This window comes from Taudactylus pleione, unplaced genomic scaffold (assembly GCF_031769625.1).
Source record: "Taudactylus pleione unplaced genomic scaffold, aTauple2 ptg000418l, whole genome shotgun sequence".
Taxonomy (NCBI): Eukaryota; Metazoa; Chordata; class Amphibia; order Anura; family Myobatrachidae; genus Taudactylus; species Taudactylus pleione.
This window is the reverse complement of record NW_028284820.1, coordinates 295448-311296: the sequence shown is the minus strand read 5'-3', so window position 1 is coordinate 311296 and position 15849 is coordinate 295448. Positions and strand designations below refer to the sequence as shown.

The 15849-nt window shown below is 46.0% G+C and overlaps 2 protein-coding genes across 2 annotated transcripts; both read left to right on the top strand.

Annotated features, from left to right (window-relative positions):
- The first annotated feature begins 276 nt into the window (after nt 1-276).
- TMEM9B (TMEM9 domain family member B) lies at nt 277-10818 on the top strand. Its single transcript, XM_088447087.1, has 5 exons — nt 277-513; nt 3025-3116; nt 4855-4963; nt 6091-6225; nt 8998-10818. The coding sequence occupies exons 1-5, from the start codon at nt 424-426 to the stop codon at nt 9151-9153; spliced, it is 582 nt and encodes a 193-aa protein (XP_088303213.1). The 5' UTR covers nt 277-423; the 3' UTR covers nt 9154-10818.
- Nucleotides 10819-13760: 2942 nt separating this feature from the next.
- ASCL3 (achaete-scute family bHLH transcription factor 3) lies at nt 13761-14321 on the top strand. The gene has a single exon (XM_088447086.1). It carries the CDS (start codon nt 13761-13763, stop codon nt 14319-14321), a length of 561 nt encoding a protein of 186 aa, XP_088303212.1.
- Nucleotides 14322-15849: the final 1528 nt, after the last annotated feature.

The window sequence follows — 15849 nt, the reverse complement described above, 5'->3', positions numbered from 1 at the left end:
CGGTACCTAACATTTAGCACCCTCAGAGGCTGTTATATTTTTACTGATAATGTCTATTGTTATTTTTTGTTTGTTTGTTTTATTCGTGCTAATGACTAGAAATTGTGAATTACATTTTTTATTAGTGCCCTTGGTTAAATAGCTGTCAGTGACCATGCTCTGGGGAGCAGTGTTATTATGGGTCTGTATAGAGTTATTGGGAATTTACCATCTGACCACAGGCCCCACTGTTTTGTAACAAGCCTGCAGAGCCACAGCCAGGCCGGCAGGGGGCATGCGTGGTAAATCAGCCCCTGTACCGGAACTAATGTGAGTGCTGTCCGGTACTGGAGGAAGATGATGCGAGGTGCACATGGACCCGGAAGTGGGGCAGTGTTGTAGAATCAGCTGACAGAAGGGTCGGTGAAATCGGGAGATTGTTTCATGATGGCTGCGCTCCGGGGTCTGGGGGTTCCTGGATACACGGCGGTGGTTTACCTGCTGCTCGCGTCAGTGATGGCCGTGGAGGAACAGGTGAGCCCCCTCCCCATATATACAGTGTTCAGTGCTAACTTCCTCCCCGTATATACAGTGATCAGGGTTGAGCTCCCTCCCCAAATATACATTGATTAGTACTGAACTCCCTCCCCATATACAGTGATCAGGGTTGAGCCCCCTCCCCATATATACAGTGATCAGGGCTAACTCCCTCCCCATATATACAGTGATCAGGGCTGACTCCCTCCCCATATATACAGTGATCAGGGCTGACTCCCTCCCCATATATACAGTGATCAGGGCTGACTCCCTCCCCATATATACAGTGATCAGGGCTGACTCCCTCCCCATATATACAGTGATCAGGGCTGACTCCCTCCCCATATATACAGTGATCAGGGCTGACTCCCTCCCCATATATACAGTGATCAGGGCTGACTCCCTCCCCATATATACAGTGATCAGGGCTGACTCCCTCCCCATATATACAGTGATCAGGGCTGACTCCCTCCCCATATATACAGTGATCAGGGCTGACTCCCTCCCCATATATACAGTGATCAGGGCTGACTCCCTCCCCATATATACAGTGATCAGGGCTGACTCCCTCCCCATATATACAGTGATCAGGGCTGACTCCCTCCCCATATATACAGTGATCAGGGCTGACTCCCTCCCCATATATACAGTGATCAGGGCTGACTCCCTCCCCATATATACAGTGATCAGGGCTGACTCCCTCCCCATATATACAGTGATCAGGGCTGACTCCCTCCCCATATATACAGTGATCGGGGCTGACTCCCTCCCCATATATACAGTGATCGGGGCTGACTCCCTCCCCATATATACAGTGATCGGGGCTGACTCCCTCCCCATATATACAGTGATCGGGGCTGACTCCCTCCCCATATATACAGTGATCGGGGCTGACTCCCTCCCCATATATACAGTGATCGGGGCTGACTCCCTCCCCATATATACAGTGATCGGGGCTGACTCCCTCCCCATATATACAGTGATCGGGGCTGACTCCCTCCCCATATATACAGTGATCGGGGCTGACTCCCTCCCCATATATACAGTGATCGGGGCTGACTCCCTCCCCATATATACAGTGATCGGGGCTGACTCCCTCCCCATATATACAGTGATCGGGGCTGACTCCCTCCCCATATATACAGTGATCGGGGCTAGCTCCCTCCCCATATATACAGTGATCGGGGCTGACTCCCTCCCCATATATACAGTGATCGGGGCTGACTCCCTCCCCATATATACAGTGATCGGGGCTGACTCCCTCCCCATATATACAGTGATCGGGGCTGACTCCCTCCCCATATATACAGTGATCGGGGCTGACTCCCTCCCCATATATACAGTGATCGGGGCTGACTCCCTCCCCATATATACAGTGATCGGGGCTGACTCCCTCCCCATATATACAGTGATCGGGGCTGACTCCCTCCCCATATATACAGTGATCGGGGCTGACTCCCTCCCCATATATACAGTGATCGGGGCTAACACCCTCCACCATATATACAGTGATCGGGGCTAACACCCTCCACCATATATACAGTGATCGGGGCTAGCTCCCTCCCCCTATATACAGAGTTCAGGGCTGACTCCCTCCCCCTATATACAGTGATCGGGGCTGACTCCCTCCCCATATATACAGTGATCGGGGCTAGCTCCCTCCCCATATATACAGTGATCGGGGCTAGCTCCCTCCCCCTATATACAGAGATCAGGGCTGACTCCCTCCCCCTATATACAGTGATCAGGGCTAACTCCCTCCCCATATATACAGTGATCAGGGCTGAGCCCCCTCCCCTTATATACCGTGACAGTACTGAGCCCCCTCCCCTTATATACCGTGACAGCACTGAGCCCCCTTTCCATCTATACAGTGATCAGCACAGAGCCCCCTTCCCATATATACAGTGATCAGCGCTGAGTCCCCCATATATACCATGACCGCACTGGGCCCCCTCCCTTATGTACAGTGACACTGAGCCCCCTCCCTACATGTGCAATGTTCAGCACTAAATGCTGAGAATAAATATTTTACAGGATAAGGTGCCAGCCAATCAGCTCCTAACTGCCATGTCATAGGCTGTGTTTGAAAAATTACAGTTACGAGCTGGTTGGCTGGTACTTTATCTCCGTTTACCTTTTTCTATCCAAGGCTTAGTAAATAGACCCCAGAGTATCCTGAAGGTAATCCCACTCCTCAAAGTTTACATATCCAGTGAGCAGGATATGTGACACTGTGATAACAGCAACACCGAGACTCCCGGCCTGGCCAGTGCCCGAGGACTCCCGGCCTGGCCAGAGGACTCCCGGCCTGGCCAGTGCACCAAGAATATTTGAGGTCTCTATAGTAGTCACTGTCCTGAATAATATGAGAGTCATATATATAATGACTGATGAGGAATGACCATTATTCCGATCACCAATCAGGCGTCCACACTTCTCTGCTACTCAATAGTTTTTCCTCTAATTTTTTCCTTTTTATCTATTTTGTTTCAATGTGTTTTTCAGAATTCTGAAGACATACGCTGTAAATGTATCTGCCCCCCTTATAAAGATAAACCCGGCAACATATTTATCAGGAACGTGACACAGAAGGACTGGTGAGTGGCTCAGTATCTGGAGGATTGTGTCTGCCCTGTATAGTTTCAGGCATTACGGCTTTGGCACAGTTATAACTTTATTTTTTTGATTCTTCAAGATAACTTTATTAACGAATTACCTAAGAAATTCTAGGACACAAGACTGCCAGATATAATGCTCATGTATAAAATACGAATACACATATAAACATGTCTTTAATGTAAAAAGCTACAAAACAGTATAAGAGCCTAAACAAGTTTGTAAGTAACAATCATTTATTGGGGTGGCCGCTAAGTTATTTTATCCATGTATTGTACGGAGTCCGCCCAGCCACACAGTGTTGGAGCTCATACTCCTTCTAGTGATGGATTTACCAGCATGAAATTAAACTTTTAAGAAAATACTGAGCTTATCTGGGAAAGTTCATAATCAAACCTTTTTGTATTTCTCGGTGTTACCCCGGTTTGTCCTTACTATCAGCGGCATACCAACATAAGGCTTCTGATTTATTGTTACATAAAAGCTACACCTAACAAGCTGGTAAATTAAATGTTTTGAGGCAGACGTTTGGCTTCTTTCATTTTGATTAGGTTATATAATGACATGTGCAACATGTATGCGGGGCAGAGGGATAGCAGCAGCAGAGTGATGATTTTAAAAGTGAAGATACGCTGACAAGCTGGCTAAAACCCGTAATGTGAATTTTTGCAGGATGGAATTGTCTTTGTGTACGCCCACCATGTTAAAAAGGACAAGCACAGTTTAACAAACCAAGCAGTTCAGCATCAGAGAATGCCACTTTTGCGACTGAAGTGCCTGGTGTGTTTGGGCCCCCGCTAAAGATGACATTTTGGTAGTTGGCATTGGTTTTTGGACTGTATAATAAATAAGGATCTTATCCCAGTTAGTAATGGACTTTAGCCAAACAGTGGTCATCTTCCTCAATGTTGACAATCTCATCATCCTTACCACCATCCGGTGTTACAGATTCCCCTTGTAATTTGCTGTCACGGTGTTCCTCACACAACTTGTAGTTCATTTAAGTGGTCACTGGTATTTATACATTTTTGTTAAGAAGTCTAATTGCTCACAGTATTCCCATCTGTGCTAAACACTCTATCAGAGTACACACTGGGGGGTGCGCAGTTTTAGCACGCTATAGCTAGTTTGTACAAGGGGCACCAAAGAGCTCCTTTTCCTCCTAGAATTGAAATAAACTGTCAGATGCTCAGTTCTACATTAGCATTTAAGTAACACTCTTCCATCATTCTGCATTAGATAGAGACGTGGAAGGGGAGGTAATGTGTTTGTGTATTTGGCTTAAGCCTGACCAGATCTCATTATCTTGGTGCTTTGTGAGAATCAATCGCCATCCGCAATAACAACTAATATAGGGAACAGTTCTGTGCTTCCCGTCTCCATGCTTCTTTGTTTCCATTACCGTGCGCTCCAACTGCGTGTTACTGAGCCAGTCAGCTGACTGGCTTCTCCGTCCAATGACTAGCACACTCGGGTCTGTATCTCAGCAGTGTGTTGCATCAGCTGAGTGTGCTGGAGGCACCAGTGCAGACAGCGACACCCCAGGCTGAAAAGAGGAACTGCACGGGTTCTGACAGGTGCAGGGTGCCTGAATGAACACTATACAGTGTACCAACCTTGTTACTATTGCCAAATGGAACACAGTGCTAATGTGATCAGACCAGTATATACATTATGTATGATCCTGTATGGTAACATGTGACTGCTCTATCCATCCAGTGACTGCCTCCATGTGGTCAACCCCATGCCAGTGCCGGGGGCGGATGTGGAGGCGTACTGCCTGCGCTGTGAATGCAAATACGAAGAGAGGAGCTCGGTCACCATCAAGGTTCGTTACTGTGTCTACATGGTCTCTCATTCTGCAGATGTCAGCAGCTGGGTGTGATCGTAAAGAATAGTACATGAGTTATAAGCACAGAAGTGGCTGCCCATACATACAATGGCTGCCCATACATCCGCGGGAAGAGCAAGTTTATGTCTTGTACTCTTCTGCGCTATAGCAACAGGTCGTATATTTTTCATTGCCCTTGGATACAACATGTAACTGCTCTATGGAGACAGTTGTATCCGAAAAACAGTTTTCATCAGTGTCCTCTACAAGGGTAATGAAAGTAAACCGGTCAGACTGAATGATTCCAAGACTTTATTGAAAACACCCACAGTAACCAGAAATAAATAAAACCAATGTATTTGTTAAGAGTTGCAGAGAGAATGTGCAAACGAATAAATGAAAGGGTCTCTAACCCTTTATTTTGCCATTTGTATTTATCTAATGTAAATGTTAACGGATGGATGTACAATTATTTATTTTGTTACCAGACTTTACCTAGTTTCTATAATTGGGCAGTAAGTCAGCTTGTAGAGCTCACCCTATAGTACAGTTCCATTGTCTACTTTCTCTTCCCTGTAATACCGTCCTAGAGCTCTCCTGTCTGTCTGATTGAGCTGTGATAATTATTTAAACACAGTGGCTAATGGCAAACAATATGTGTGATGTCATGGGGGTGTGGCCCAGTTAGGAGAGGACAGGACATATGTCAGAGGGCAGGTAAAGAGGTGTCAGACATAAGCCCCTAAGATTGCCCACAGCCTGCCCAGAGTGATCACAAAGAACTGTGCTTACTATATACATTCCCAGGGCTTTGCATTATTACAGACAGAAATGCTTTGTCCTGTCCTGTTAAAATTGTCTGAAGGTGGAATCGCCTCTAAGTTGTGAGATGGAAAGCTCAGGTCTTGCAGAGACAATGGGGGCGATTGTATCAAGTCCCATCAGCTTCTGCCCACCAATCAGCTGCTACCTACCATTTTAGAGAATGCACTTACTAAATGCTAGCTCGAAGCTGATTGGTTGCTATGGGGCAACATTTCCACTCACTAGAAGGCTTTATACAGTTGCCCCAATGACTCTCAGAAGATGTGGTGTGCTATATCTGATCTTCTTCTGCCCTTTAGGTGACCATCATTATCTACCTCTCCATCCTGGGCCTTCTCCTCCTCTATATGGTGTACCTGACGCTGGTGGAGCCCATGCTTAAGAGACGTCTCTTCGGCCACTCGCAGCTCATACAGAATGACGACGATGTTGGGGTGAGTGTGACCATGTCATGCAGTACCCATTCCATGGGCAGGGGGCGCCACTCAAGTATGTTTCATGTCTTCTGACAGGGGATCCAGCCTCTAAAACAGAGGTTGGGAACCTTTTTTTATGCCAAGGACCATTTAGAAAAATATATAACATTATTCACGGGCCTGGTGCAGACCACGCCCCTCCATGTGACATCACACGGGGGTGGGGCCACAATCGCTGGTGATTACAGTAATGCCTGGAGCATCCTGAGGATGCTGGGGGGAGCTGTAAGGGCAGCGGTGTGACCATCTGAAGCGTCCTAAAGACGCTCCAAGCGGCACTGCTGCATAGGTTCTGGCTGCAGGGTGCCATTCTAGGCAGGAGGCATCATCTGTGGAACAAACCCTTTTTATCCGTTTCAAATAAGATGTGAGGACGGAGGTTATCCAATAGTGTACAACTCTTAAGTGTAATATACAAAGTCTTTCTCATATAACCTTCTGCTGATGACTATAAAGCTGATTCTCAGACTGAGGTGAGGTGGGGGGGGGGGCGACCTGGGTTTCTGTATAATAACTTAGGCCTGTAGCTCTTGGTATCGCTGTTTTTGTTAATGACCCGTTATAGGTGAATAAAAACACGTTATAACCTCCCTCCTTGCCCCCAAACAATAGTCCCTGTTTACAAAGCAGTGTAGACGTGTGTTTGCTGTGATGGTAATAAGACCACGGCTAGTACATGTCGTGTACCGACACCTGGCTCTATCATTAATTCATGTTGATTATTATAATAAGCGGTAACCTGATCCCCACCTGCCGGAGGCTCCCAATTCCCCATCAGCTGCTGAGTGTTGTATAAACAGTTACTGGGATGATCGCGTCACTTGTTATAAAGAGGTTATTTTTGTAGCTGCAATATAACTGTAATTACTGGCTAGAGACAGAATGGAGTCGGGAATAGACTGTTCTGTAACTCTTATCTCTCAGCACGTTTTATGCAGCATCAGGTTCTGGGCTGATTGGGCTAAAGAGGGACATTAAATAAAGGAGGAGAACTTCGCTTTTACTGTCCACCTTGCGTCTAACACCAGCTCATAGTGACCGCCGACCAGCGCAGCAATCTCTGATGCCTCCTGGGACTTGTAGTTCCACAACAGCTGGAGAGCGTCAGGGTGCCAACTGCTGTCTAGAAGGCTTCTGATTTAATTCAATAACAAATATAGGAGTTTGGTTATAGTTTACGTTGTGTAAATGAATTAATTTAGATTGTAATCTCCCCATGGTAAGGACTTCAATTTGCTTCTAATTTGCTATATTATTATGCTTTGCCCCCAAATATTCTTATATTCTATGTGCTGCAATATGCAAATAAACCTATATACGATGGGTTCCTAGACGCTACCACTACCAGCCCAGAAAGGGGGAACATTGTGGAAATGACCATCAGGGGGCTGGGTACTTATTGCCCGAACCCATGCTTTTTGGAGGGACCCGGGCCAGCTGTGTAGGAGTCGAATTACTTAGCTCTGCACGGGGCACGTGGGTGTGGCCATGCCCCTTGTATCACCCAGGCCCACCATATGTCTCTGCGGCCCTGGCGTCTATGCCACTTATATTGGGCTGTCACTTGTGCTCCTACCCTGGCAGGTGGCAGCTGAGAAGCAGTTAAGAATAACATATAAATATTCTAACAGTCCAGGTTTTAAGGATATCCATGCTTAAACACAGGTGACTTAATTAGTACCTTAGTCAATCTGATGATACCATATGTGCACGAGCATGGATATCCTTAAAACTTGGACTGCTAGGGTGCCTTGAGGACTGAGGGCCTGGTACCGAGATGGACGCAATGGGGATTACGGATGCAGATCGAGCGACTGTTTGCCAATGCGCTGCGATTAAGTCGCACTTCGCGTGGTTACGGACGCACACAAAGTGAGTAACAGGTAGTCAGTGTTCGGGGGTGGTTACTGGGGGGGGGGGCAAGAAGGCCGCCCGATGTGCTTCGATGTTACTGATATTTACACGCAGCTGCATTGCATAAGAAATCGCACCTGCGATAGCATTAACGCCCGTCTCTGAATCAGCCCTGAGTTTGGGAAACCCTGATGTATACAGGCATTATTTAAAGTGATGCAAGATAGAGAAGCACCAACTCCTCTGCACCAGTTATCTCTTATCTGCTTTCAGTAAAGGAATGGATAGATGGCATGCTAATATGAACACATTTATATTCATTAGATCAGTTGGTTGTATATTCATGTTTTCCTTGACATTTAATATAAATAATCAGGGTATTGCTAACATGGTTTATGGATAATCCCATTATTGGTGAAATGCAGAACGTTTCACCTGTTCCCACAAACTCTTCTGCTACCTTCCAGGTGTGCGGGGAGGGGTCCTGGTGCTTTATTGAAATACTGGATGTTCTGTGTACTCCATGTGTACTCCATGGCACCGTCCGTCTGTTCTTTAGAACCCTTAACGATCACTAAACCCTAATAACATGTAATAACATTACAATATGTAAACGTTTCCAGACATTGACAGGATTTGAATTGTATCAGGATGCAAGTTGGCTACGTATAGCTGCGGAGACCGGTGTAGTGTCATTGGAAGTTGGTTTATATACTGTATGGCGTGTATTTTAGATTCGGCAAGCCGCTATGGTAATGATCAAACAGTCTGGTGCTACATCTCATAATTGATTTTGATTTCCAAATCAATTTAGCTGAAAGGGAATGAAGCCTCGTCAGTGTTTGATGCTAATTTTAAATGCTTTTTTGCCCTCAGGATCAGCAGCCTTTCGCCAACGCCCATGAAGTGCTGGCACGTTCCAGGAGCCGCGCCAATGTATTAAACAAAGTGGAGTACGCCCAGCAGCGCTGGAAGCTACAGGTGCAAGAACAGCGCAAGTCTGTATTCGACCGCCATGTTGTACTGAGCTAAGCGGAGAGGCGGGGGCTGGTAGAGGAAGGCGCAGTAGTTAATATTCCGTCTTCCCGAAGCCTGTGCCGCGGCAGAGTGCAAACATCTCTCCCTCTCGGAACGGAACCCATGTTAAACGCTCATTCTCTGATGATGAGGAGCTGGATGTTCCTAATAAGATGATTAATATATTATTTCTTTCCTACTGCGGATGTAATCCTGTGTATATAGTTCCTGCATTGATTGATTTTTGTTTTTTATCACAGTATTATTCTATGTGATTCCTATATCTTCATTAATTATCAAAGGTTAATTGAAGGACCTCAATATCTATTTTCCTGATTTGTCGTCTGGCTGTAAGTGGACTGTCCAGACGCCGCCTGCGGACTCCCTGCATGACCGATCCTTTCTTGTAGCTAAATGGCGTCGCGCTGATTACTGAGTTCGTGTTATGAGACTGGACACCGGCGTTGGGTCATCATCTCACCGTTTTCCGTGATAAAAGCCACTTTGTGCCCTGAGTGCCACTAGTAACTCTGTTCTCACTTGTGCTGCATTGCCGGACCAGGCATAGGATTCCATCATTCCTATCTAGCTAATGGAGATACCATGTCATGGAGTAACGCTACTCTCTGTCTTCTAACGCAGGGCTGCAAATGCTGTTTAGTGTTCATTCTAGCACCCTGCACGTGATCAGTGAGGGGGGCATATTTCAATTTTGGAGGGTAACCTATTAGACCTGATGTATCACTATAGCTACTTTAGCTGTAGCGATACGTCGTGTATACAATTTTTGCCCTTCAAAATTAAAATTTGCCCTCTTCACTTATTACGTGCAGGGTGCTAGAATGAACACTACTGTACCTAATACTGGATGCTAAATTAATGATGTCATTGTCACCGGTTCTAATTCTATAAAGCACTATAGGTTGTCACAGTATTGCGGATGGACTTGTGTATCCGTGCATGCATATCATTTCTTTTTTTTTTTTTTTTTTTTTATGTTCCCCTTCTGTAAATTATAAGGTTCTCTGAGATCATATAATAGCCCATAATGGTCTGACATATAGGTCAGTGGCTGCCGTCATATGTCCCGTCAGTAGTTATATAATATAGAAATGTATTTCTGAGATGAAGCCCTCACTAAGCATTGAGTAGCCTGATAATAATTACTGCAGGGAATAATCATATTCATGTACTTTGTATATTTTATAATACATCTCTTCCATGCACTGTATTCTCTGGCTGTAGAACCCTGAGAGGGGAAAGGAACAGACGTCTGGTACATAATCCATAGAAAGTTAGGACCGGTTCAGCCATGCCCCCACGCTCTACCCGGTCCACGCCCAGCCTGTCCATGCCACACCCACTTCACATAAAACCACACCCATCTCCACATTTTGGCTTCTGTAATCAGGTCTGCTGGGAGCAGATAGGGCCCGGTGTGTAGGTCACTCTGTAATGGAGGGAGTTCTATGATAATGTAGACAGGCACCAGCACCTACTGTATGTGGATGAGTCTTGTTGCTGTAGAGAATATACTGTAATAGCAGAGGATGGATCTCTGCCTGCGTATAACACCTGCCAGTTTCTTGCTCTCCTCCTACAAACGCTGTTTTGTAGACGACGTTATAGCTGTTGACCATTTTGTATATAAGACTGAATAATAAAAACTGATGGACTGAACTGTGTGTCATCTCTGGACTCTCCTGTTGTACTGAAGGTGTCTTGCGTAGTACGGGCACTAGTCCATGGCCTGATTATGGCGTGTCTTCTACGCCTGTTTGCGCAGCGCATCATGTCTGAAATTGCTTTTTGCATGTCCAGAACAGTGGGCGCACTCCCATGTGCCTATGCCGATTTGCCTGGTTATGGCACTTGCGCTTGGAGAGGCAGGATGGAGGAGGTAAGCGGCCTTCTAATCTAGGCTGAGTACACTAATGTACATGGTCGTGCAGATGTGACCAGATGCAGACCGGGACATACATATATGCCTGGGAAACTAATATTATTTGTGGCTTGCTAAGGGCAGGTGGGGATGAAGCCTTTGGAAATTCATCGATTGGTACTGTTCTTGAACTTATACTATGCCACTTGCGTTAGAGAAGTATTTGCAGCTTTATTGAAGCCCAATCGTGAATGAGTATTGACGTAGACTGTACCTGGTGCAAGCATGGCGCATAGGCTGCTGGTGCCCGCCTGCACGTATCTCTCCATAATTGCAGCTTTGCATTTACACACAATCTGCACCTTCGGTTTAGGATGTAACTGTGACCAGTTCTGGGTCAGCACCTAGCGGTACAGGTCACTGGTCCTTATTACTGGTCATTCTGTGCATTATTCCTTAAGAGATCTAACAGGCAGGAAGCTTGATCTTCATAGAATAAATCCCCCCCATCATCATGTATCCATGTATCTTTATTTGTAATTGTTTGTCTAAATACTTATGAGTACGGTTTGGCATTATTTAATAGAAAGTTCCAGTGATAAGTTACTTTTCCCGGCACAGAAATGCACTTTAGGTGATGAATTACATCTTTCTAGGTTGTGGCAAAGCATTCTGGGAGATAGATCTGACCCCATTATATAGCTGTACCAGTATGGGGGTATTGGCATCCTGGTGGCTGACAGACCTACTCTTCTCAGAGAATGTACATGGCATTAATTGTAGTTTAAGATGCCCACCATAGGGACTGTTGCAGCTGATGAATGACAGGCACGGTTCCTGCATGGCAACTACTGTAGGTGGGCATCCATTAGTCACATAGAGGTGACCTGCCGCGCTGGGGTGCTCCGAGCTCCAGACACTACACAGCTCTCGGGCTGCTGGTACAATCTCATTTACCCCCTTTATTATTTTGGAATAAAACACCTGTATTGATAGTGATGCAGCAGCTGCAGAATATTCTCTTTGTCCGTCTTGTTTTTCTATTTGTTTAGTACTATTTGCTGATCACACTTATGGAATTAAGACACAGAATCCCCACGTTGCTTTGTGTGTACACAACTTAGCGCATTGTCCCAGCCTGTATAAATTGCTCAGCTGAATACATGGAGTATTATTTACCGCCACGTCCAGGTAAGAGGATCAGTGACTGTAATGATATTTATATCACTATCCCCTGTGCTGCACCCCCCCCCCCCCCCCCCTCTCCTTTCTCCCAGCCTGGTCTTGTCCTTTCCTGGTTCCATCTTGGTTTTTGTGTCCTCACAGCTGTACTGCTATGTAACTAAACCGTGACTTCTACCAATCTCACCAGTGCTGGGAGAACGGTTTTCCTGTCTTGTTCTGTCCGAATAGATTATTTTCTGATATTTTATTTTTACACAAGGTTTTACTCTTTCTTGGCAGAATGTATAATGCTATCTACTTTCGTCATCCCCTCTTCCTCTACTTACATCATCCCCTCTTCCTCTACTTACGTCATCCCCTCTTCCTTCTACTTACGTCAGCCCCTCTTCCTTCTACTTACGTCAGCCCCTCTTCCTTCTACTTACGTCAGCCCCTCTTCCTTCTACTTACGTCAGCCCCTCTTCCTTCTACTTACGTCAGCCCCTCTTCCTTCTACTTACGTCAGCCTCTCTTCCTTCTACTTACGTCAGCCCCTCTACCTTCTACTTACGTCAGCCCCTCTTCCTTCTACTTTTTCCTCTTTCCATTCACTTCCATCCTACTCTCTTCCCTCTCTTTACTTTCGTCCTATGCTCTTCCCTCTCTCCCTTTACTTTCGTACTACGCTCTTCCTTTACTTTTGACCTTTACTGTCACTGTCACCCTCTACTTTTTCTTTTCCCTTTACTTCCATCCTATACTCTTTCGTCCTACAGTATTAACGCTCTCCATTTACATTCGTCCTACGCTTGTCCCTCTTTCCCTTTACTTCCGTCCTACGCTCTTCCCTCTCTCCCTTTACTTCCGTCCTACGCTCTTCCCTCTCGTTCTCCCTTTACTTCCGTCCTACGCTCTTCCCTCTCGTTCTCCCTTTACTTCCGTCCTACGCTCTTCCCTCTCGTTCTCCCTTTACTTTCCTCCTATGCTCTTCCCTCTCTTTTTACTTTTGGACTACACTCTTCCCTCTCTTTCTCCCTTTACTTTCCTCCTATGCTCTTCCCTCTCTTTTTACTTTTGGACTACACTCTTCCCTCTCTCCCTTTACTGTTGTCCTACGCTCTTTCCTATCTTTACTTTCATCCTACAAACTGCCCTCTTTACCATTACTGTTGTCCTACGCTTTTCCCTCTTTTTACTTTCCCCTATACTCTTCCCTCTCTCCCTTTACTTCCGTCCTACGCTCTTTCCTCTCCCTTTACTTCCGTCCTACGCTCTTTCCTCTCCCTTTACTTCCGTCCTACGCTCTTCCCTTTCTTACTTTCAACCTAAAGTACCGCTGTTCTCTCTTTACTTTTGTCATGCGCTCTTCCCTCGTGTTCTCTTTACTTTCGGCCTACGCTCTTCCCTCTCGCTCTCTTTGCTTTCGGCCTACGTTCTTCCCTCTCGTTCTCCCTTTTACTTTCGGCCTACGCTCTTCCCTCTCTCCCTTTGCTGGGGAAATAGATTGTACCTTCAGTTATAACCTCTCTTGGCACTGATAACATGTTGTTACGTGACATTTATGTGCAGATTGGACATGGACTGTACCCTTTACAACCATCTGGAGAAGATGCCACCTGCCAATGATTCATTGAATATGGCCCAGCTGTCACTGCCACCATTCTGCTTGGATCAGTCAATGATGTTTCATCTCCCCCCGGAGATGTCTACATTCCCCCGCTGTCAGGACATGACTCTTGTCTCCTATGTGGACTCTCCTGGGTTAGACTATTACTACAGCAACATCTACAGCCTCCCTTCTCCGGCTAACTGCCAGAAATATGGGAATTGTGAAGGTTATTACGAACCGTCTTACATCCGTAAGAGGAATGAAAGAGAGAGACAGCGAGTGAAGTGTGTGAATGAAGGCTACGCCAAGCTCCGCAGGCACCTTCCCCAGGAATTTATGGAGAGAAGACTTAGCAAAGTGCAAACCCTCAGAGCCGCAATCAAGTATATCTGTCATCTACAGGACACTCTCCAATGGGAGAATTCCGAGGGTTCTAGAGTCACCGTACAACAACCTGGCCAAGCGACAAAGTCCGACAACTGCCAAAGTTATCGCCTCTGTGACCTGAAAAGGTCAACACAGTGTTAGAAATAGGCATGAGGAGCAGAGACTATGCATTAATCTCTGGTGCCAATCAGTCGAAGTCACGGTTTCTCAAACTCGGTCCTCAGGTCCCCAAACAGATCATGTTTTCCAGGTCTCCACACGGAATCACAAGTTAAATAATTCACTGTGGATCTTTTAAAATGTGTCAGTGACTAATGAATACACCTGTGCACCTGCTGGGTAACCTGGAAAATGTGACCTGTGTGGGGTCCTGAGGACCCAGTCTGAGAACCACTGGTCTAAGCACTCATGGAAATAATCTAGTTTGTGTGGGCAGCAATCAGTCCAGACTTGTATAGACGACTCCACCAACATTATTTTACATATATATGGTCTGGTGGCCATAAGTATTGTTCTTCAGGTTACAGCGGTTTTATGGATGAAATGCGGCTCTTGTGAGTGCAGTGTGTAATGCATCTGCCTGTCTAACCCTGTGACCTTATTTTTACTATGAAATTTGTCTAATGTAAGTATAGCGTGTGGTCACTAAGGGCCTGATTTGTTACGGATCGCAACTGCTAATGCAATAGCGACTACGCACGCAGTTCAACTGCGATAGTATGCTAATCCACTGCGATCGCTATGCCACCGCAGCACTACACAAGGACGCCCACTTTACCTTACACACGCCCGTAATGTTTAGCGAGACTGCAAAACCATCGGTACAATCGAGTACCATCGCAGCCTCACGCACACTTGCATAAGCCCTGACCTTACTCAGATATTGCTAACTTCATCGCACGCTATGAGTGCTCAGGCTAATTTCTGCACGCCCCTGCAACGGCGTTGAAACGCACTGGCACGCCTGCGTTCGCCTGACCACCCCTCCTCACCACCCATAAACGGCACTTTCTGTCAATCACTCTGCGAAGGGTCTGCGTATTCACTGCGAGCGCAGTGGCCTGTTGCGGACTGCGATGAATACGCATGTGCATTACGCAACAATAGCCGATTGCATGCGTATTAGCTGAATCAGGCCCTAAGTCATCCAGACCCAGTGTCTGATTCAGAGATGTAAGCAATGACGATGTTTTACAAAGATCGAGCGATTGTTTGCCATTGCGCTGACCATTTAAACGCCAGTTCATGGGCGTGTATAAATTAGCCATTGGGATCTCCTTGGCAGCATGAGAGATCTCTGCCCCCTGACTCCACTTCTCTTGTTTTTGTTTCTTCAGACGACACAGACCCGTTATCTGCGCCCACGCTAATAGGTACAGCTTTAGAATATTTTAATTGCCCCCTTGGATCAATGGCTGTGCTGGGATTTGTAGTGCTATTTGTAACTTGTCTACTGTTTTACCCTGTGCTGTCTTAGTGTTTTGCCCTCTGTACGTTGCTGCGGACCATTTGTGGCGCCCTATGAATAAAGTTTAATAATAAAAACATTTGATTTTACAGTCAATTTAAATTGATCTACATGTGGCTAGTTCATCTGCCAAACAACTTTGTTATGTACCCTACATGCTTGAATGTAGATCTGATAAAACTAAGCGCCCCTGAAGCTAAG

Bases quoted from the DNA above. Each gene is read 5' to 3' on its own strand.
- TMEM9B (XM_088447087.1), top strand. From the start codon at position 424: ATGATGGCTGCGCTCCGGGGTCTGGGGGTTCCTGGATACACGGCGGTG. The intron at 514-3,024 runs GTGAGCCCCCTC...TGTGTTTTTCAG, and splicing joins TGATGGCCGTGGAGGAACAG to AATTCTGAAGACATACGCTG. The intron at 6,226-8,997 runs GTGAGTGTGACC...TTTTGCCCTCAG, and splicing joins AGAATGACGACGATGTTGGG to GATCAGCAGCCTTTCGCCAA.
- ASCL3 (XM_088447086.1), top strand. From the start codon at position 13,761: ATGGACTGTACCCTTTACAACCATCTGGAGAAGATGCCACCTGCCAAT.